The sequence below is a fragment of the Cupressus sempervirens genome, chromosome 5, assembly GCF_028749045.1.
Source record: "Cupressus sempervirens isolate cs-2001-9-10 chromosome 5, ASM2874904v1, whole genome shotgun sequence".
NCBI classification, from domain to species: domain Eukaryota; kingdom Viridiplantae; phylum Streptophyta; class Pinopsida; order Cupressales; family Cupressaceae; genus Cupressus; species Cupressus sempervirens.
The window spans coordinates 19,994,333-20,018,589 of record NC_143122.1 but is presented as its reverse complement, the minus strand read 5'-3'; the positions used below and the strand labels follow the sequence as shown (position 1 = coordinate 20,018,589).

Sequence of the window (24,257 nt, the reverse complement as noted above, 5' to 3'; positions counted from 1 at the left end):
GCTTTCCTTCCATTGGATTTAGCCATTTCTCCTCCCAAGATTGAGGAAGATAAAGATAAAGATGTTGATAAAGATGTTGCTATTGACAATTGGACTCCTCCTAAGCCAACCAATATCCCCAAGGATTTCTAGGATTCTGATGACAAACACCCTCCTTCGACTAGCACTTCTCTTGCAACCTGAAGTTTTATGTTTTTGCTTATATATGTTTTTTGATGAATAGTTGGTTTCGAACCTTGGGCCGTTTGAACTCGTAGGGTGATCTTGTATCCCCTAGCCCCTTTTTTTGTGAATATGTATCTTTAAATTTTAATTAATGAAAAAAGTCTATTCATAAAAAATTTGCAAAGATATACCAATTATTTTCCATCTCATTCAACCAAAACAAATGTGAAACCCTCTTCTCCTACAAACATTAATTACAATAATAAAGTCGACAAAGTCAACCATGTTGTTAATCAACTTGAGCATTTTAAACCTAAACCTCAACTTCCTCGTTCAAACTTCTAGTACCTTTGATCGTGTTGAAGCAATTAAAACTTCTAATGGTCCTCTATACATTGTTGCTTAGGTTGATGATATTCCCTCATGTGGTACCCCTGTTGATCCCACTTGCATGGTCAATGTGATAACAGAAGAGCATATTTTTAGTAAACAATTGCAAAATGATTCATATGACAGATCTGACATTTTGATTCAAACTTGAAATGGTTTCATTTATTCTTTTCTAAGATACCCCCTATTTTGAAAATTGTGCAGTTCACCTAATAATGATCTTCATTTTAAAGCATGCACTTTTTCATTTTAACTTGCAAAACAAAATCTCCTCTAAGAATTAGTTCTGAAAGGCATTATAATATATATACAAGTTCTTGTAACATGAGGAAGAAAATTCACAAATTGGCATATGAAGTTACTGCACTCAAAACAAGATGTATCACAAAAGTAATTTAGCTCACCAAATGCTGATTTTAAAGCACAGAAAGCAGGCCAGCTGGGAAATGTCGTGTGCATATATACATGAGTGATCTTTGTACATGCCTACACTTTGTTGGTATCCAGCAGAATAATACCCCTGTTTTTTATCGTGTCAAGAATCAACTGAGGCTGGAAAACAAAGCATGATGTTTAAAATCAATATCCATATGTCAGCTGTAAAACAAAAATTCACTGTATTTGCAACATTTCCGTGTTCTAATCACAGAATTTGTTCAGGAAATGCAGACAGGTATATTAATCAATTATTGAAATACCTCACTAATAATACAAGACTGGCAAAATAGTCACCGAAGAAGAATAATAGGTGAGAATAAGACCCAGAAGATAAACACTACAACGTGTTCAATGATATAAAGAATCCAGTCCAAGCATGTTAAGAAATCTACTAACGGACGCAAAACCAAACCATTAGCTACATCAATATGTTAGTCAACTTCTGAAAACTTATTTGGACCCCAGTAATTCTGAACCTCCTTACTGATTCTTCGTCCACCATTATAGGGACAAACTAAACTTCCTCCTACACCTTGGGCTTTGGCGTTAAGACTGATACAACATGGGTAAATGCATGGAAATCGCCCAAACTGGGGATACACGCACTCCGAAAAGAACAAAAATGATACAAGAAAATCCAGCTGAGATGATAAAACAATTCGAAAATCTAAAGTCTTGGAACATCAAGTACCCGAATCCAAAAGGAAATCTTTTCACATGCATAATCTATGGCAACAAATTTGAATATTTACTCAAGCTTGACGATCTAACACACTAATGTAATAAGAGACCAATTCAGAGTATCTGTTTTCAGGTTAAGGATGCTGCGGATGTCCCTGATGATTCTGCCACCTCGTCACTCCTGACAGAGCTTGCACTGTAATCTATTGACTTTCCATGATTATTTCCCTGCATTGCTCTGCTTAACCTTCTTATCCAAATTTCATAATCTACAGGATAAGGAGTACCACATAGGCTGTCAACATAGTCGGCAAATGCTTTCAAGAGAGCAGATATTTCTCCTAGCTGTTGTTGTATGTATCTTTGTGCCCAAGACCTTTCTCTCCATTGCAAAGCAGCTTCTATTGAGTCTAGTTGTTGAGGAGCTCCGCTGCATAAATAGTAGAGGAGGTAAACGAGGCTTTCTGCATCAGATGCTGGACAGAGCTTTCCTTCTTGCAAAGCATAAGTGGAAGAGAACTGAAGATTGATGGCAGGGCTGTCCCTATCCTCCAGTACTGCATGCCCCCAATCAACAAGGACATAAAATGAGCCTCTCTCTGCATCCATCACACGTATTACATGTTGAGGACAGATGTCTCCATGCTGAATAGAAGCTGATCCTGCATTTTGCAATGCAGACAAGATATCATGACAACACTGTAGAGCTTCGTCTGAAGTAAAAGCGCCATCTCTTGCAATTATGCTTGATAGAGGCTCTCCAACAGGAGAATATACTAATACCGGAGTTCCACACCAGGGATGGTTACAGCGTCCACCAGGACTCTGTTTGAAGCATGAACCAGGGTGCATCACCTTTCCAGAAGCAACCAGCTGAGGTAGATACATGCTAGATATGCCCCTCTGTTTTAGGACATTCAAAACTTTTGTTTGTCTCTGTACTTGATACCACATACTCATATCTTCCCATGAAGGTGCGAGCTGGGAGGGATGAGCACCTACATAAACAGCCAACAGCATGCTTGGGTCTTCCAGAGAAGTTGCACTGTACAAGAAATTCCTTCCATCTCTGGATATATCATGTATCTGAAAGCCCATTTGTCCCTGTGAATCTTCCAACCATATAACAGTGCCTACCTCAAGTTTCATCCGCTCCTTTTCCTTTGAAATAATAGATTCTAATTCATCCTCAATTTCAAGAATCTCTCCATACGTCCGGTTATTTCGATGGTAGTCAAATGAATTACTTCCATTGCCATGCGTTTCACTGAGACGGCTCTCAATCCTCCTCTTTTGGAGTCGCATACTATGATTTGCAGCCAACTCAGAAATGGATTTTGTAGGGGGACCTTTACATTGTACAATAGAGTAAAATGTGGCCAATAGAAGATGCAATGTACCAAAATCCCCCCAGTTAGCATTCCCCATCTTATTCCAAATTCGATCCACTGGTGAGACTTTAACTTCTGCATGTTTAATCCAGTCCGCAGCACAATCATGTACCCTAGTTGTGTTTGAATCTAATTTACCCAAATCTCCGCTAATCTTTACTATTCCCCCATACTCACAATCTACCACCAACACATATACACAGTCATTGTTAACTAGTAGATGGGAATTCCTTAATCTTCTTGACAACATAATATGAAATCCATAAAATAAAGCATCTCCAACAGTGGCTACTGATAGAAATGGCTCCTTTCCTTGAGAATGATGTCCAACAGAATGCCTAAATAAGGCAAGCTCTGCAACATGGTCCCACCGCGCATGTGAATTTGTATCATCTTTTACTAACAAAGCAGCTCCGCATAGATCTCCTACTTTTCCCCTTACTATTGCCTTTTCTGCAGTGTGGAATTTGGATCTCACACCATATGGACAACTGACAGAAAAAGGCATTGATCCATCCTTACGCCAAAATGTTTTCCACAGACACTCTGCACTCGTATGAAGAAAGTCTTCAACTGCAAGATATGCATCTGCTTTATCACCACCATGAGAAGATGGTGCATAGGATGCACAAGGCATTCGAAGCAATTGTTGAAAAACAACACCTTCCAAAGCATAATCAAACTTCCGAAGTTCTTCTAGCTGAAATGGAGACTCGAAAAGAAGTCTGCCATCTACAGACTTGTCTATTTTTCCTAAGAGCCAGTCTTGAAGTTTGATTGTAAATGCTTCTTTGTCAACAAACTTCTTTGCAAAGTCTTTCAGTCCTTTAGGTAGCAATCGTCCAGTCCTGCTTCGAGGGGAACTGCCTAATTTGCTCCCCGCTGACTCATCTGATCTTCTGTCAGTGGAGAAACCTGCAAAATGTTGGTTGGAATCAAGTTGCCTAAAGATACACAACTGTACATACATTATACAACTAGATAAAGGAAAAAATCAAATTCAGCACGTTCTTCTTCTATAATTCTTCCTCAGTTCAAGAAAACTACACAATGGAAACTGCAACTTCAGCCACACAATAGTATGGAAGTAAATGACAAAAACCATTATCAAGGCAAGTTAGTGGAACGTTTGATAACTTTTAAGGTATACATATTCAAAGGTGAAAAGTGTATGATCTACATCAAAGATAAGTTTTTTGGGAGTCAACAGCATTGTAAAACTACTTAAAAGTTATGAACATAAAATGCACAATCCACACCCAGAAGTATCATCTGACCATCTGTTCAAAGAACATCACTTTAAAGGAAATAAAATTGATACTAGCTGACAAAACTTGACAACGGATATGGTGTCTCAGACTGGAACACCACCGAAAACATGCCTTCAAAACCCTCAGAAAACAGCTATTTTTTTGTAAGAAACAAAAATAACATTTTCAGACATATAGACAAATACCAATTGCTTCCTCTCAAGCCTACAGAAACAAGGATACAGAATGAAAGAAGAGAATAATTTTGTGTTTATTTGCTTCAAGAATTTTGTTTTTTTTTTTGTGTATTTTAAAACTTCTAAGTAAGCTTTTAATTTTTTTTTCACTTCATCTTTCTGCCTTGGAGGTTCTTTGTGTGACCCACACAAATCACCAGTTTGCCTTCTTTTGCTGCTAATGTTTGCTGAGGTATTCAATTATAAAACGAAAACCAAAGAACTTAAAAAGATAAGCCTAACATACAGATTTCTTCATCAACACATTTTCAGTGTATAAACACTCTATCTTTGATCATCCCAAGCTGTTTTAGAGTAAACATCCTTTCTTTGATCATCCCAAGCTCTTTCACTTACGGTGGAAAAAGGCAACCTATATTCACTGTTTTCTTTGCTTAGTTTTCTGAATTCCACATCAATTGAAAACCAAATAAGACATCTAAAAATCCTCCAGAAAACTCACCTTGCAGATTGAAAATAATTTTCCTGACCAACAAGTTGAATTTGCACTATGAATATAAGTTTATATATATAAGCCTTCAAATAGATACATCATAAAAATCCAGCGAGTTAAAAAAAATATCCTTGATAGGACACTAGTAACCTCCACACCAACAACTGAACCTAGCTAATCAAGAGTGGCCAAATACTTGACATCTACAATAGCAGTCTCATTCAACTCAAGTCAGCCTTAACAAAACAGCGAGTCTGTCAAACTCCCAATCAATAGAATAGCCAGATGTTGTATGTACAACAGTTAGTCACTTTGTTGGTCAATTGTACTTCTGAACCTCTTCTTTCTCAAATTGTTGTGCTAGGACTTAAAATCTTAATGTATTCATAAAAAATGGATCATCAATTCACTTATTATTACTAATTAGTTCATGTCAACCAATTATGATGCATGTCAATTGGCCCACTCAGTAACGGCTACATATGGATAGTTCAAAAATTCCACGTGGATTGAGACAACAAAATAACCTTTGACAGATTAATTTTAGCTTGACCCTTACGATGACAACACAATAAATGATAAGATATGTATAAATGTGCAGATGATATCATGGTGATAAAGTTGTCTTCTTTTATCTCTTGACTCATTTTCTTGTTGCTCTATACTGAAAGACTTTCACCACCACCTTCAACCTAAGTTACCACATTTGCTCCAGCAACCTTCAAAGTCTGGTTGGATTCCATACAAAGTGTGGTTCGATTTGGTACAAAGTCCAGTCCTTGTCAAATTTGCCCCAGATTCACCTGCAGAGCCACAAAATTCTGTCATACAAACCTGATCAGAATATGGAGAGAACTTGGCAGAATTTGCTGCCCACCGACCAAGCCTGAGCCAAATTAGGCCTAGTTGCCGGATTTGTCGTAGACAGACCGGATCCAGATTTGGATACGATCTGGATCCTTTAGGATCTGGGCAGGATTCTTGATTTTGCCTATCAATCCATCAAGATCTGCAGACAAGGGATCCCAACGGATCCACAGGCAGAATCAATGATCCTGCATGGATCCTCAAGAAGGATTCAAGCCAAAGCCCGAGGATCCAGTGCGGATACACGGCAATACAAGGCACAAAAACATAAAACGGTGGGCCCAAGTTAAATTTTTTATGTTTTTTTTTGCTTCAAACCCTAAATACAACCCTTTTATTCGTGATACAAGTTCATTTCCTTTCACATTTGCTCTCTTCATAGTTGCTAGTTTGTAGTTTTTTAGTATCTGTGTGTGTGTGTGTGTGTGTGTGTGTGATATACACACACGAATCATAATTGGGAAAAAAAATCCTGAATCCACAAAACCAATTCACGTGCCCAAATTGGACTGGTTTCATGAATCGGCAACCAAGAAATTATGTCTCAAAACAATATTTTGACATTTTAAAAGAATGTATTTGACTAATTTGGTTTATTCAACCTTCCAACCCTAAAAGTGACCACTAAAAAGGCCAAAAAGAATGGTTTATATGCAATTTTTGCATTAGTGAGTGAAAAAGAGAACTCGCTTATGGAGGAAATCCAAATTGACAATAGGTAAAATCCAAATTGACGATTATAGAGGAATTTCCTTTAAAAAGCTATGATATCTTTGAACCAGGGCTTAAAATATGAATCTTAAATTTTGATCTAGCTTGGTTAGAAATCCTTTAACCAATACAAAATAGCAATTAGATAATTGCACTTACCTTCTAATGATTCCTTTCATTCTCAAACTGTCCCCTTGATCTGGAATATGTTCCATACATGTGGTCAAGCAAGTGAATCATGTTGTTAAAGACAACATTTGTGGGTTTGTTTTCGACTTCAAAGCAATGATAACTTTAATGAGCATGTTGAACAATATCCTTTGCTCAAACCAAGCAAAGTTTCATTATTGTATTCTTGGACAACATGTTACTCTGTAGCATGGATTACAAGAATCCCATTAACATTTTAAATACCATTGGAACTTCTTACAGAACATAAATTAGATGCTAAGTTATCTAAACGTGAATTCTTCAAGAAAGCAATTTAGGATTTAGAACATATAATCTGAAACAAAGGGATTAAAATGGACCCTGTGAAAAGAAAGGCTTAATGAGATCAACCAAACCTAAGGGTAGAAATAAACTTCAAAAAAAATGACACCTGAAGGATTTTACAGAAGATTTGTCCATAGATTCTTCACAATACCCCTACCTCAGGATTTATTAGGTAATCACAAGACTTTTAAGTGGAAAAAATATAATTAAGTGTTGATCTATCACTCTGTTATCATCAACATTATACTTGCCTAATTCTATTGGTAACAAGGACTTGAGGCAAGAACGTATACATATTATGTGAGTTAATAAGGAGAATCCAAGAAAAAACACAAAATTGAACTTAAATAAGAATATTTTCAATTAATTCTGAACATATATCATGTATATTTAACATTGATACTTACCAGAACCACTCCTCCTAAAGCTTCCGTCTCTACTAAGTGCCCGAGGTGACTCTAGAACATTTTGATGATGACCTGCAATCAAATTTAGATAACCAATAAGCTCGCAACATTGTATATAACATTCCATTGAAGTAAAAAAATATTCTGTTTTGAAGTATTCAGGCGATTTTGTACATTCTAATCACAGATGGAAAATTTACAATATGCCATATTTGGTCAGTAAGCTTTTTATCTAGTTACCCCTATATCTATGTTTTCGATCTCTAGCAAAATCATTGACAACAAGACCTGGCTTCCAACAGTACAAAGGGATGCGATAGCAAACTAGCATTATTTCTTCATACAGTTTTGCTACAAAACCTCTACGGATACAATGATATGATTAAGGTTCATATAGAATTGATTATCACAAATTTAGTCAGGTCAAGGAAGTAACTCAAGTTTTAGATCTTTTGCATTTTTTTAATCATTTCTGGCTCTTCATTACAACAGGCAGTAGAAACCTCAAGAACTATATTTGCTGTACATAGTTTAAATCAAACAGTTTAAATTACTAACTTGAAAGACCATAAATATACTTCTGCAAGTTTGAACAAATTGGTTGCCACTCTTTTAATTTTTAAAAGATTAATCAAAGCCAGTGCATCACTTAAAGGGACACTAAACAAAATTTCAGATAAACATAAATGTATCCCTAGATCTCTTTTCTATGTGAAGAGAGATAGCACAAGATACATTTGTGAGTTCACTGAACTCTACTTGTCTGCTACCAAGGTTTCTGAGCAGATTTCCAAGAAATTCATGATTGAATAAGGCGATGATGAAGTTTCGAGGAGAGGATGCTCTTTTGAGAACCACTGTCCGGTTTAATCTCTACTTCAGTATATTCTTTCATTTCATGAAAAGATTTACTCAAATTTTACATTTCCCACTTCGTCAAGCATTATGATCACTTTTATCAGGTTTTTAGACATTAGCAAGCTCTTCCTGATTCTTTTAATTTCTGGATGCTGTACTCAGACACTTCTCTAGTGAATTCATTGTATACTTGTTGATATGGTCTAGAGAAATTATCCATGTGAAGTTTAGCTGATGTCACATGGTTTTAACTACCCTGTCTTCACACCTTTCTCTGACAAAATCAGTAACTAGCTCGTTAAATATGAAAGTTACTTATAAATATAAACCATGTGAGGACCTTGGATAAAAGTTCACAATGAGGCTCTGACTTGAGAATGGATAAATGTACCCCATCCTATAAAATACTTTTAATACAAATCATTTTCTGCTCTCCATGGAGTCCTCTAATTTATTTTAAAATTATTCTTAATATGAATTGAATTTATGCTCTACAAGGAATTTTGTCTTCCAAGTTCTTTTATGTAATATGCACATCAAGCATGAACTGTGACATTATGCTTGCTTCGCTTTATTATCTAGTTCAACCAAGGCGAGGGGAGGTATGGAGGAGAGAACACAAAATAATTCATGTTTTACCAAAGAAAATAAAATAGCAATCAAATTTAAATAAGATACATAAAATGAAATAGCAATCAAATTTAAATAAGATACATTGCTCTCAATGTTTTTTTGACACAACAAAAGCTTTGTTAATAGTTACACTTACCCAATTTCATGGTGAGAGTCTAATATTATCGCTTCTGATTTGTCACTGTTACCACACTTTGGCTCGAGTAAATGGTGAAATATGTTGAAGAGAGCTCCAAATAGTATTGCGACCAAAAACCTTTGCCAACTGCCTTGACCTTTGCTAGTTCCCTACAACTCAAAATCAAGGCACATATTCTAATCATCACTTGGGCCTTTGCTTTATCTTTATGGCTACCCATAAAACCTGAATTTTCTGCTCCTTAGCTAGAAGGTACTGCTGTTTGTCTGAAGAACTGCCTCTTCGTGTCTTACTAAAGACATGATATCCAACAAATTCAAGATTGCAGCATGGGAGTCTTACAGATTCCATGTACAATTTTTATTAAAAAATTACCCCTTTCGCACATTGTTCAATATCAGTGGGAAAGTCCATCGGAGATTACCCTATTCTGTTTTTCTATGACGATTCTGATATAGGCCACAAGTCATTCATATTTCTGCTATATGATCTTTTGTACACATCTGCAAACCAATGGATTCTAGGTTGTCATTTGTGGCTGCTTTGTTTCACTTCAGTCTATGTCTTTGCTGCACCCATGTTCTCATTCATAGTCCCAGACTCCCACGCAATCTGATTGACAGGAGTAACTCTGGATATTTTGGCCTCTAAACATAAAAAGTCATATTAGAAAGCCAAGAACTTTTTGGCAGTACTCCTCTATATCTCCAATGAAAATTTCCATTGAATTCAAATCATAAATACAACAAATCTAATTGTCAATTGAATTATCCAATTGTAACACATACACCTTACCTGCACACTAGAACAAAATTTGTAATCCTGCCAGTATCTCTCAAAAACTCCACAAACGATTGAAACCTTTGGGCTTTGACACAGCTTTCAGCGGGAGCACTTTTACAGGAATTGATATGCAAAAGAGTTCCCTTGATTCTACCAGGATAGAATTATTTGCTTCCTTGCTTGTGGCTCAATATACATGTTGGTTCTGTCTGTTTTCGCAACCTTGCTTGGCTCCCGATATACTACCACTCTGGTTGTTTTAAGTATATATTGATTCCTGTATAACATAATTGTATGATTTCTCAATAAAACAATTGAAGCCCTTCTATAAGTCAGAAACATGGATAAAATTTCTAAATCTCTTGTCGGACACCATATTACTTTCAAACCTTGCACTATCTCTTCCAGCCCGATCTAAGCTGCAAATGCATGAATTTCATTTGCCGAAACGGACTTCAGCCCAAAAAGAAGACAGTTTTTAAGGTATTATGTTTCCAGAGTTCATAGATTGTAATGCAAAATATTTTTAGAATTGAACTCTATTATATTTTTATTTTAGAGCTTTGTTTTCCCGATAACAAACGATGATCTAAATATTTCATATACAATTTAATCCCAAAACCAATTTGTACTACGATAAAAGATCTCTCAATTATAATGACTTTATACATGAAACCTAAAAATTACCTTTCAAACTAACAGATTATTCTTCAAAGACAATTCTCGGTATAATCCAATTTAAGCAGAATTTTAATGGAGTACAGAAATTTCAATGCCACCTCCTTTGCATCTTTTTCATGAGGAAGTATATTTCTACCAACTGATCTCCACAACCAATGCAGCTTCGCCTGCAAAACAAAAACGTCAAATTCAAGAATCCCTCCAACAGAAATTAACAGATAAAAAGATTGTCATTTCTAAAACAAATTCTTAAGAATAAACATAAAGAGCGACTTACTAGCACAAAAATAGAGCTTTCATAGCCTAGGACTAGTATTATGTAAGATAATTAACGACACGTTATCCCCGAGCGATTGCTACTCGAATCTCGAAATGCATTACAAGACAAAAGCTATTTTCCTCTAAAGAATTATTGGTTTCGGCCTCTACGACAGATTTCTCTCAAAATCATTATTTACCGACTTAATTTCTCTGGATCTTTAAATGCCTCTTTCGCCACAAAGCCGGATGCGATTTCTACACTTGAAAGAAGAAAAACGAAAACAATCACATTTATTCTATAATTACACAAAAATTAAACAACCGGTGTCTGCACCTGATTTTAAGGGAGAAATTAAAGACAAGCCCTTAAGGCGAGTCCAAGTAGTATAATATTTGCAGATTTAATATCTGCCTCTACTAATGTCCGAAACAGGTATGCAGAGAGAAATTAATGATCGCCTCGCTCAAGGCACATTTATAGCAAAAGATTAATCGCCTCGCTTATGCCTTTATTTACTAGTAATCGTCAACACTTTCCCATTTTACAAGGAAACTAGGATTTCGCCATCGAAAAGACTAGCGAATGGAGTTCTTCGTGCCAATGACGATTTTCTGTGGTGAATTAAGATTATTAACCAGGCTTAAAGATTTCGCATACATGAACTTGTTAGACGCGCATCTAAAAATAAAGATTCGCACATTCAAGACTTACATCCCTTCTATTTACAGACAGTACATCGAAAGTATCCAATTGTTTCCAGATTGATAAAGAAATAAAGTAATTCTCAATCATAGAAAGACTAGCGAAGGAATTAGTTCGTATTAAGCCGGATTTGGTGAAGAAATCAAATCATTAATTGAGCTTAATGGCTTCACACATAGGAACTTAGACACGGGTTTATAATGAAGCATTTGCAGGCATCTATAGCCTCTGTTCACGGATAATCTCTCAAAATCGTCACAAAACTTTACAGTTCAACAAATCTACAATCTATTACTCTTCGAAAACATTAGCAAAAGGATTTTATTCAGACTGAGCCCAAATTTTGAGACGATATCAAAGAATTTCAAACTCGCATACCTCTGCAGAAACTTTGACAGCCTTGAAGCGAAAGGAATCCTGAGCACCTCTAAAAATCACCACAAATCGACGTTTTGAAAGAAAGAAAAAAACGACTTTCTGAACAATTGTCGCGCTGCAAGCTTGAAAAGTTGCTGAGCCGACCAAAAGGGTACTTAAAGCAGCTTCTTTTCAGCTTTCAAAGATATTAACGAGCGCTCGCAGAAAATAAGGGAGCAAAATTCAAGCTACAGGTCGTCGGTTCGAATCCTTTGAGTACCATTAAAGAATGCACCGGAACTCTGCCCAACAGTTTGTTATTATGACAGGACAGGAAAAAAACAGGCGTAACTTTTAGGACGAAAAATAATTATTATTCGGATAAAAATAAATTTCGTCGACAAAAGTCCCGCTAATGTATTGTCGTTGAATTGTATTTATTTTAGTTCTTCATTCGTGCCCTTGAAAAACAATGGTAGGTATTGGTAGTTGCGGTTTAAGCAAATATTTAGTGTACTTATACTCTTATTTAATAGTTATTTATAAGCTTTCAGGTTGTACGCAGAGTTTTTTTTTTTGTTTTTTTTTTTTTATTTTTTTAAATTTATTTATATTCGAACTAAAGTCACTTTGGTTTTGACCATTGACCTTGAAATTGACAATGAAAATTTGACAAATCTTGACCCAAGAGTTTGGAGGGAAAAATAAAATCACTGTTGGGTGGCATTTGCATTTATGAGGATGGGTAGTTTATAGAGTTTTTAAATGGAAGCATGTTTTACCTTTATTCAAAGTTCAGATTTGAGGGGACAAACAAACACATTCGCATTGGTTGGGCCAGGTTTTAGGCTGGAAAATGAAAATTATGAAGGGAGTAATTGTGGAACGAGAGGCTCTTTTATTTTATTTTATTTATCTTTTATTGTTTTATATAAAGTATTTAAGTTAAAGATTTATAGAGTTGAAAATGTAAATGGAGAAAGGATGTATTATATTATGAACGTTTTTAAATGAAGAAGGGACAATAAGAATGTATATTTTTATAATATAATAGTAGATACCATGTCAATTGTCATAAATGTGGATTTAGAATGGCATTTGGATTTATTATTATGATTTTTGGGAGGTTAACTCTATGTCTATTATCTTTGAACACGCAATATTAAGAATCTTCTTTTAAAAAATGACAAATTACTAGATATTGTATACCTTACATAACATATAATAGCAATTGTTATATTACCTATCAAAAAATAACAATTGTGATATTGCTGTCAAGATTTAACTTTGTAGTTTTTGAGTCAAACTCATTGACCCATGTTTAATTGTGTAGTTTTTGGGTCGATGAGTTTGACTCGGAAACTACACTCTTAAATTGTGAAAGCAATATCACAATTTGACATGTGGTGGAAAAATATCTCCTAATTTCAATATAATAACAATGTTATATAACAATTCATATATTTATAATACTTCACTCTCATATATACCCCATAAGAGTCACAATTAGTAATGGATATGGTTTTATAGATTGGTCTTGCAAATCATGTTTTTTTTCCAACATTGATAAAGTATACATATAACTCATTTATTGGGGAAAAAGGCAAGCATCAAGGAGTTCACATGTGTTATTTGCTTTTGTTCAATATTTTTTGAAAGAAGATTATCCACGAAAATTCAAAGGTCAAATTGAACAATTTGATTGCATCAAAGAAAAGCAAATAATAGCCAAGGAAATAAAGAACAATAAAGGAAATACACTTTGCATGGCATGGTAGCAATCATAGTGTCCATCATTCAAACTTCAATAATAGTGATTAAACTGATGTCTATCAAATTTCTCATCTAATGCATGGTGCATGGTGGATTTTGCAAATGTATCTATAAGTAGTTGTTTTAAGATTTAATTATTATGGAGGGAAATGCCTATTTAGGATCTAGATTTATATTTTCAATAATAATTTCACGAAGCTTCTAATTAATTCCTTACCAGTTGTTTAAGTCCAATTACTAGAAATGTGGTTTAGATAGCTTATATACTAGCCTAGAGGGAGTCATATAAAATGTGGGAAAAAAGTTTCACTTGAAGAAAATGATACAATAAAGTAAATAGAACCTAACACTTAGCAAACATATTAGATCACAAAAAAACCTACTCATTTCAACTTATAAATACATTTGACTATAGTATAGCAATATCTTAGGGCAACTAGATTGTGGCAAACCAATAGTAAGGTTGTTGATTTTATTGGCCTGGGGAGGAACTGAAAAAAGGTTGACTTGCAATAGAATGCACTAGATGGAGGGGAGCCGATAGAAGAGCTAAATGATTTGCTTGAAGGGTACAGAATCCTGGGAATGGATCAGAATGATGAGTTCATTTGGAAGGTCACTTCAACAGGGGAGTTCTTTGTTAAATCCGCCTACAGATTAATGTTTGATAAAACCTTGGAACCTAATTACTAGAGGAATATATGGTTTAATCATTTAATTCCAAAGATTAATATATTCTGGTGGACCACCATTCATGGGAAAATACTCACTATTGATAACCTTATGAAAAGGGGTTTTTAATTATCCAATAGATGTTATTTGTGTAAGAAAGTGGAGGAGAATATTACCCATTTGTTCCTTCATTGTAGTTATGCTTCTAATGTTTGGGGGAGGCTATTATAGAAGTTGGAGGTGACCTAAGTGTTTAACAAGGGATTGGAGCAATTTGTGGTGAGTTGGCAAGGCTCTTTTACCCACCCGCTCCTTGTCAGTACGTGGAAGGTTATCCCCACCACCCATGTCTGTTGGGATATTCGAAAGGAGAGAATAATAGGGTGTTTAGGAATGAAGAAAGAAGTGAGGACGTTATTGTGGACAATATCTGCAAACTTATGGTCAAGAATATGAGATGCAACAAGTGGAGAAAATTAGTGTTCCCCCCTAATTAGTTATATGTTAGAGTGGCCAAGGGCTACAATTTGGAGGAGGGGATAATATAGACTAATAATTCCAATCTGTTGGCAAGGAAAAGGACATGATGGAAACCCTTGCCTAAGAATAGGGTTAAGCTCAATTTTGATGGCATTGCTTGAAAGGAGGGTTCGACAGGAGGAGGTATAGTTAGAGCTAGCAAGGGTAGGATGCTATTGGCATATTCTAGACAATTGGGGATAGTGTCTAACAATATAGCAGAAGTTATGGCTCTTTAATTTGATCTAAAATTGGTGATAAGTGTGGAATGGATAAATGTAGAGATTGAAGGTGATTCAAAAATCATTATAGAAACTGTTAAAGGTAACATGAAGGATGGGCTATTAAACGTGTGATAGAAGACATCATACACTTATTAGTTATTTTAAACAAGTTTGATTTGAATCATATTTTTTGGGAGGAAAATAGGGTGGAAAATGTAATGGTCATGTTAGGCTAAATGTGAAGGGACTGAGATGTTGGAGGAAATTTAATGTGTTGCCAAATTTGGTAAGAGATTTAGTGAACAAAGAGATCAAGCATGATGAATCCTAGCTAGAGAATTATTTTAAATTTGTGTAACCTTTTTCCAAGTAGGTAGATAGGACAGAGTTAAGATGGATAGATGGCAACAAGTGAAGGAAAAGGTACTTTTGATAATAAATTTGCATGGCCCGAAAAAGAAAGAATTTTGAAGTTCGAGATGAAAGGTTTTTTAATGATTTTTCTATGCGTGTTCTTGTATGCTGGGATGAGAAAAAGTTCAAATTTTAAATGGTTTGAGAGTATTGGGAATGATGAAAAAGATTGGGGAAGGGATAGAGGCAATTGACATGTGACATTGATTTCTACAAGGGACACTGCTATTATTAACAATAACGGCCTTTATGTTCGCTAAAGGGCTATTATTTTTCTACCTAAGTGTGAATTCATTCTTAGTAAGTGCTTCTAGGTTTGGAAGGAGAAGAGAGTTTCAGGGAAAATTGCAAAGATGGGTGGCAACCTTTTGGGAATTGAGCCTTCCATGATAGAGGAGAATGTTAGGAAGTCACTAGTGTGGTACATGCCCAAGGAAGGTGGTTTCATTCTATTTATGGAGGCGTTAAATGGGTACAATGAAAATTGTTCCCTGCAATTTGTTAATTCCTAAGAGGATCGAAGAGTCATGATTAATGGCATTTCGTTTCATATCTTTGAGGAAGTCGTCTCTCTAGCAACGGGTCTGGCTATGAGGGGAAGGAAATGGAAAAAGGTGACAAGGGTGGTCGACAAAGTGAGTTTGCAATGCTTCTTCTTGGATGGGGAGGAACCTATTCAATACAGAGGAGGATTTATGAGGGAGAAGCTCCCTGAGCCATGGAATGAGGTCTGCCTAATGTTGATGAAGCACCTAACTTTGGAAGGGAGGTATGGTATCTATTATTACTATCACTTTCCTCTCCTAAACCATTTTCACCACCGTGACTTTATTTCCATTTCATTCTTTGTGTTGCATGATAAAGAGGATAGGTTATTGATGTAAAGGAAAAAAATGAGGAAGGGTGTTAATTTTACCATTTTGCATCAAGCCCAACCCCTGGCCTCAACAGGTCCCCATTAGGATCACAAATCCCAAAGTCCCTATTGCTTGGCCTTCACCTAACGGGTCCCCTATTGAGTTGAAGCCCACCCCCATGAGAAAAAAAGGGAGGCTGGATAAAGGGAAAGAGAACGAATTGGAGGAGTCGAAGGACGAGGGGAGAGGGGGTAGGAGGAAGTCGAGAAGGATTATGAAATCCAATGCTAAAAGGACACTAAGAGCTAGGGCCTCGTAAGAGGAGGAGTCAGATTCAGAGGACATGGACCATCCTAAACAAAGGATGAAAGAGAAGGCATCACATTTCAGTAAGGGGAAAATGGAGGAGGAGGAAGAGGTGGTTTCATATTCTCACGATCTGGCTCGAGAGATGGGATTAAGGAGAAGAAGGAGATGACACATGTTTCAGCCACCATTGGGTTGGGGTGTGTAGACTTAAGTTCCCTGAAACTGTGGATAGATTGCCCTCCCCTATAACAATTTCCTCTCTTGTTAGGGTTTCTTCCAAGGATAATGCTAACCCCCTGATTGTGCAGGATGTTACTATGGTGTAGGCAGACGACTATCCTTGCGACAGGCAGGAGGTCACCGTGGAGATCAAGAAGACAACTAGCAATGATGTGTAGAAAAGAATTCATGCGCTGGAAGAAAGAATGTTCCTTTTAACAAAAAGTATTGTCAAGGTGACACATGCAACTTCTACCATGCTTCACCTACTTAAAGATCAGGAGGGTGGTCTACCAAAGGAAGACTCCAAAATGTTGTTTGACTTCCTTGCAAAAGATTGGGCTAATATCGTCCTAGGGAGGGAGGAGGCTAAGAAGCCTTAAGGGCTCTCTCCTTTTGGTTTTTCATGTTTTCTTTATGTTGGTTGTTGAACTTTGTTGGGTTTAAGGAAATTAAGCCCCTGTTTTTATATTTCCATAGCTTTTTTAGTTCTAATACAGGTAGTATTTATGTCATGCCTGTTGAAACTCTTTTAGTTAAGTTTTCGAACTATGTTTTTTGTGTTTTAAGTGGTAGGGGGTAGTTTTGGTTTATGGTAATCTTCTAATAGTTCACCAATTTGACTGTTTAAAGGGTCATCCCCTTAGTTTTGGTTGCTTTTAATTCTAAAACATATTAAGGATTGGAGACTCCTAAGTAAGATTAAAAGAAAAGAAAACATGGAGAATTAAAAAGATAACTTTCCAAGCTTTATGAGCTAATGGGTGAAACTAGAACAAATGTTGGAATGATTCCCGCTTCTTGCACATGGCATCAAAAAAAGGTCAAATATGAAGCAAAAATGTAATTACCTATATATGTAGTTTAACGTGGAATTATTTATAAGAAGTGATATGGGCTCTAGATTTAACTTTAAATCCTATCAAATGGAGGTATTATGTTTTATCCATTTTTTAATTGGAAATGAGTAGTTGATAAAGGATGTGATCCTTATAATTTTTTGAGAAAGACATCATTACAACTTCTTACATGAGACCATTACAACCTCTTCCAATATGAGATCATTAAAATTTCTTGAAGACGAAATCTCCTTTAAAATTCTAGTTAGGCACTTACCACCCAAGAGATTACAATAACAATCAATGCGGGGTAAAGTTTAGAGAGAGTAGATATACTACCCTGGTACAAATCTTAAATGGAAGATCCATATTATTAAATGACACCTAGTATGATTATTGAAATTTTTGGATGATGAACAATTTCTCTTACACCTTAGACGTTCTTGCATTAGTATTATCATGTAAATTTTTATTTTTATTTTTGGTCAGTGAATTCTTTTTACTCCAGCTATGAACTAGTGGGGTCACATTGAGGGACCCCATCCCTGTGTTGATTACATTTCTAGTACTAAGGTATTAACACTATTACTAGATGTGTCTCATGTTGTAGATTGTATCTTATTGGTACTCCTTATGACTCCAAGCGGTATTGTGTAAATTGATTTGGTTTATTTTCTTAAATTGAATTTTGACATGGCTTTTTATATCAATTGGAGCATAAATAAAGTGAACCAACAACCATTTTTCTTCTTATGACCCTTTAGAAAATTACAAGGGAAAAAGGTGGATACTTGGTTTATGAAAAAAATGTGGTACAACATGTGATGTTAATGATGGGAACATTAAATTAGTAAGAAACCATTTTAAATTTATGATCAAAGGTGTTATCATGACATTAGTTGAAGATTGAAAAGATTCCATAAGTCAAGAAAGCCCTAAATTATTTTCTAAAAATTAGTACGTTTTCTTTTGAATGGTTTACATAAAGGAAGTAGATGGTCACTAGCTTGGACAAGACAATTTTACCAAATAGACAATGAAAGAAATATTAGAGCATATCAAAGTGATTGATCAAATCAAGTAAGTAAATATGAGAAACTACTAAAGGTATTTTTAAAACATAATTGATTCATTTTAATGGTCATGCAATGTACTATCTATATATGTGTGTTCTTACTTTTGTGGATCATGTAAGGACATTGGAGTGCATAGTCCAACTCAAATGAAGTAATTCACATTAATGCAAGAAAAACATGCTATGACAATCTCACAGTGCATTTACATGTTGATTGCCTAAAGAGATAAGGGTTTGCACAACTTTGTGGTATGGGGGGCTTAACTTAACCTTTAGGGTTGACATAAAAGCTCTATAGTATTTAATAATTTTATGAAAAGAAAATTAGTACAAAATTTATTTTTGATATGAAGGGTATTCACCTAATTAAGACTACCTTTCAGTTAACAAGATTTTAACTATTATATTACTATCATAAAAGGTTGTGCTTTGATCAAAATATCAAGAAATAATGCTTCATGCCCAATTACATTTAATCTATTTTCTGCATAATCCATCAGAGACAAAAATGCATACAAGTTTATAGAATAACCATTATGCTAAGATCAAATAGAGAAGCCATGGTGTAATACAAGATATACCCTAGGAAACCCTTCATATGATAAAAACCAAATATCGAAAGCATCTATAAGTTCCACATATAACATAGGAATGAATAAATACATAACACTTATATAATTACAATGAATACTTCTAAAACATTGACCCTCTAACATGTATCATCAATGTCTCCAAGCATAAATTCACACATTCCATTTCATGGTTCACATATGCATTCCTTAGAAAGACTCGATAATAATAGCTCACGAATACAACTAATGGTAAAGTAAAGCAATTTACCACAAACCACATGAAGTAGGGCCAAACCAACCTTACTAACTCATAACAAAAACACTCAACTACATGGAGACCAAGAGAAGACAAAATGCTTCACAAAGCATTCTTTTATTAAACTTGAAAATCCTTACAACATCAACAAGATGATATCATAGATATGACTTCTTCCAAAAGAAGCTTACAGATTATTCAAAATGATAGAACTCCCAAATAAGAACTTCCAAACTAAGAACTTCCACCAAGAGATCTTCCACAAAGAAGAGCTTACAACCAAAGAGCTTGAACTCAAAGAGCTTCACTAAGAAGAGCTTTCCAACTAAGATCTTTCACCTCCAAAGCTTGCTTACAAGAGATTACACCATGAGAGCTTGATTACAAATGCTCATATGCCTTGCTTATATAGGCACTTACAATCCAAGATATTACAAACAAAACCATTGTGGGATAAAAGGTAAATGCAACTACCTTACAACAAATATTAAATTCCCACCAAGTACAACTACGCACCACGATGTGGCCAATTAAAAAAATTGCATTTCCTTTATGGATTACAACAAATATTAAATGCATGATTTAAGGAACTTTCCACAAACTTCTAAGATGTCACCTACACACCTTGATAAATGAAATGACAACTGTTTTTCTTATTTTTATTTTATTTCCACCCAGGCACCTTGGTAAATGAAAAAATCATTTTCTCTCCATTTTCCATTTTTCATTTTTAAAATATTTTTTCCTTCTATTTTTGTTCACCCACCAATCTATAATCTAGGATAACACAATTTAAGATAATACTATTATTTCATTTGTTAACAAATTAAAATAAAAGTAAACTAAATGAAACTAAACTGAATATTTCAATGAGAATGATTAAGAAGTAGAGTTATTATGCATTTTCCATATCTATTATATTGTCTTATTCTAGTTTGTCTTTAGTGCTAAACATTATTAAATACTAATAGAAGAAGATTTTTGTTATTAGAGGAATACGATTTATGATAACTTCCTGTGGTTATTAGCAATAATAATAATTAGAGACGAGTTTTAAAGTTTCTTTCTTTTGAATATATGTTTTGAAATAGATAACATTCTATCTTTCCAACCATCTCCCTTTTATTGATCCTTTCAATCTGCCTTAACATTTAACTCCTATAGAATACTAGTAAAGAGTCAGGGAAAATGTGAAGGGAGATAGAATCATTATCCTAAGTTCCTTCCTCCCTATTTTGGATTGGTAACTCAAGCATACTAACATCTAGGGGAGAATTACCATCCCAAACTTCTATTTCCTCCTCGGCCAGATATAACCCTATCTAGTTGTTGTACTTAACTGGTCGAATGTGGGAAAAAAATGAATAAAAAGGCGAGATTTGTTTTAACAATAGGGAACCAACTAATCAATCTAATGGGGTCAAGAGATGAAACTAGAGGATACAATGGGATGAGTTGTCGGTGATCGATAGGAACATCATAATGACACAGTCTGTAGATGTAGATGTGCCACTTTGTCAATATAACCAATATATGTATGCTTGAAAAGCCATTTACATAAGGTCAAAATACTAGATTTGTCAGTCTCTAAAATACACACCATGGCTAAAAACATTGTTGGTATGTCATTGAGCACTCTATACCAATCATTATTATTTGCAAATTCTTTGGCTAAGATTCTATAGACTGCTCTTTTAATGAAGAAGTAAGAGTTCAAAGATGCATTATAATTATTATTGAAACATCTAGAGTTCTTAAGTTTAAAAATAAAATCCTATATTTTAATAATATCACTAAAATATATGTTTGATTAAAAGCAAAGAAAGCCGGTGTACCAAACATTAAACCCTCTAATCACGCAGTTAAGAAACCGGGTCTTTCGCCCCGGTCAATTCATCGAATAAAGTTGCTTGTGCATCAATAATTAAAAAACACTTTTTCCTTTGTAAACAAATAACCAAGAAAAACCAAAGATATTTATAGAAGCCAAATGGCGGGTGAATAATAATTTCTAGCACTTATTCTGTTCCGAAAATAATTATTCGCATTTTAAGTTAATAAAAAGAGTAAAAAAGGAGATAAAAAATGGGCAAAAGGGAAAACGACAAAGTGGAGTACACGTAGGCGTGGTGTCATTTATGATTGTTGTGATAGACATGCGTTCTGGCTACGCAACCCCACATATGATTACATCAACCACTCCCTTTCATTGAGTGCATTTAAAAGCCTTTTCATGCTAACCATAATTTATACTGTAATCCTTTGTCCAATATAAAAAATAGTAATAATTATTTAGGAATCATATTTTGGCCACCCATGTTTGTACCTTTGCCCTTAACCGCGTGTATTGGAAACTTAAAATAGTTGCAAGTTAGGTAAGGAAAGCATTGAGGAATCAATGTGTAGTTATCACATTATGCTTGGGTATGAAATATTCTCCTTTCCAACTAAGATAAGGGATATGAGGCTCTCTTTTAAAATCCTAATGTAATGTTACAAGATTGGACACACCTACACTTGCCCCTTTTATTAAAGTTTTATAACAAATTTGATTTTCTTTTCATATTTTGATGTGGAAAGTTGTTCCCTTTATTAAACAAAATTGATTTTCATATGAGTGACGTTATCTTATTTTTCATATGTAATGCGATTTCCTTCAATTAAGTAATAATAATTTAAAAACATTTTTCTTTTATATCTTTAATATTAAAAGTTTGAATATCAAATATTAATATAACAAAATTAATGGCATTCATATGGTTTTTATTATTTGTTTTGATTATTTATTTATTTTATTAATTCTAAGGCAATAGTCTAGTCTTTGAGTGACATGTTTCTATGAATAATTTAGTGCCAAATAACATATTTTCATATAAGACTTTGAAATTTATTTTAAATTTGAACTAGATTCAAGTTTGATTCCTCAATAGTTGGGAGTTTACTCTTGTTTTCTCATGTTCTCAGTCCTAGGTTAAGGTCGCTCAAGAAATCTTATAAGTTAAAATTTGTGAAGCAACCCTAATCTTAGGTCACGATCTAAGGGCCCATTTCTTTGTTGTAATTAAACTGGAATTAAGATTGTCAATCTTGGAATTTACATTTTTGATGTTTGTGTTCAAAACATGAAATTGGAATAGGGATTTGTTAATCCTCGTTTAACGTGAAAGCCAACATTTGAAACTTCCATCTAAATAGTTGGAATCAGAAAATCAATCCGAATTCCACTTAAATGGGAATTTGGGGGTAAATCAAAATTTATAATATTTGAGTTCTCATAAATAAATTTTTATAATTTTATATGTGGTCATCAACAACTTGACTTTGATTTTCGTCCATTGACGACCTCTCATGGACAATTCAAGTTGACCCCAAAGTGATCAATGAGACATTTTCTTGGTTAGTGGAGTGACAACCAATGTTGATTTTCTTGTATTTTCACATAATTTCGCTCTCCAATGGCAATATCGTGTGTTGGAATTCGGTATAGAAAAATGTTTTTTTTCTTAGGGTGCAAGTTTTATGGAATCTCCAAAGGAAATGACCGTGTTTGTGGGCTAACAAAGAATTGCCTACAACTTTTTTATTTTGATATAGAGACACGAAATATGAAACAAGTGTCAAATGGAATATGTTTAATGGAGATTGCAATGTGGGGAACACACATTTGTGGGTTGTATGAAGGTTATGGGGATGTTTTCTGTTGGAGGGAGCTAAATTCCCTATTGGGAAGTGCAAATTTCATGAAAATAATAGTTAGGTCTAGGTTTTCCCATAGGATTATTGAATCAAATTCTATTGTGAAATGTAGGGGCCCAAATCTGCCATGTGTCTGATCACTATCAATATTGGGATCAAAATTATATCTAAACTAATATTTATTCCCCAATTAACACTAGAGATAAAAAGATGTATCTTTTAAATTATCTACTTCTTTGCTTCTTGTACAAGCATATCCAAGTTGTACTATCTAACATTGGCTAGGTATAAATGGATAACAAATTAAAGCATAATTCAACCTATTTGTCTAGAACTTCAACTAAAGTTTCTTTGCATACTAGCCCCAACTATATTCAAAGATGCTAAAATAAAATTTGAAAATATAGATCTTTATTGGAAATGGTTAAAGTTTACATGATGTAGACATCAATTGTTGATGCATTAGTATAAATTGCTTTGTATACAAATATTTTAAGCTTTCTCCTAGACAACTATGTTAGGGGAGAAATGGAAGCAATAAATTTAACAATGTCAATTAGATGAGATAAATTCATTAACTAACCACTTTGACACTAAGCCATTCAACATAAGAGAAAGAAGGGATTTTAAACATAACTTTCAATATAATCCAAGTTAGATTAGAAAAACCCAAAGGAATAAGGGATACTAATGGTAAATCCAAATTATATAAAGGAAGCCTACAAGCAAGTCCTCTTCCATGCAATATTGATTTGATTAAAGGTGTATAAATGTAAATATGAAATTGAGCTAATTGATTTAATGAAAAGAGTAAGATAGATATAGGTTCTAAATAAATGCAATCAACCCAATTAAGATATGGAAATAGGTCTATACTAAAAAGTGAAATGAATGATAAAGTACTTGTTAGAAAGTAAGTCCCCAATACAATT

General features: G+C 34.5%; 1 protein-coding gene across 1 annotated transcript; it reads right to left on the bottom strand.

Annotated features, from left to right (window-relative positions):
• Positions 1-1,206: 1,206 nt before the first annotated feature.
• Positions 1,207-12,310, bottom strand: LOC149554393 (uncharacterized). Its single transcript, XM_089828468.1, has 6 exons — positions 11,922-12,310; positions 10,586-10,746; positions 9,911-10,175; positions 9,113-9,762; positions 7,486-7,557; positions 1,207-3,980 (listed from the first exon to the last, which is right to left on the bottom strand). The coding sequence occupies exons 4-6, from the start codon at positions 9,120-9,122 to the stop codon at positions 1,804-1,806; spliced, it is 2,259 nt and encodes a 752-aa protein (XP_089684594.1). The 5' UTR covers positions 9,123-9,762; positions 9,911-10,175; positions 10,586-10,746; positions 11,922-12,310; the 3' UTR covers positions 1,207-1,803.
• Positions 12,311-24,257: the final 11,947 nt, after the last annotated feature.

Coding starts and splice junctions, on each gene's coding strand:
- LOC149554393 (XM_089828468.1), bottom strand. Junction 3,981..7,485: donor CTTTAGGAGGAGTGGTTCTG/GTAAGTATCAAT, acceptor AACATTTTGCAG/GTTTCTCCACTGACAGAAGA.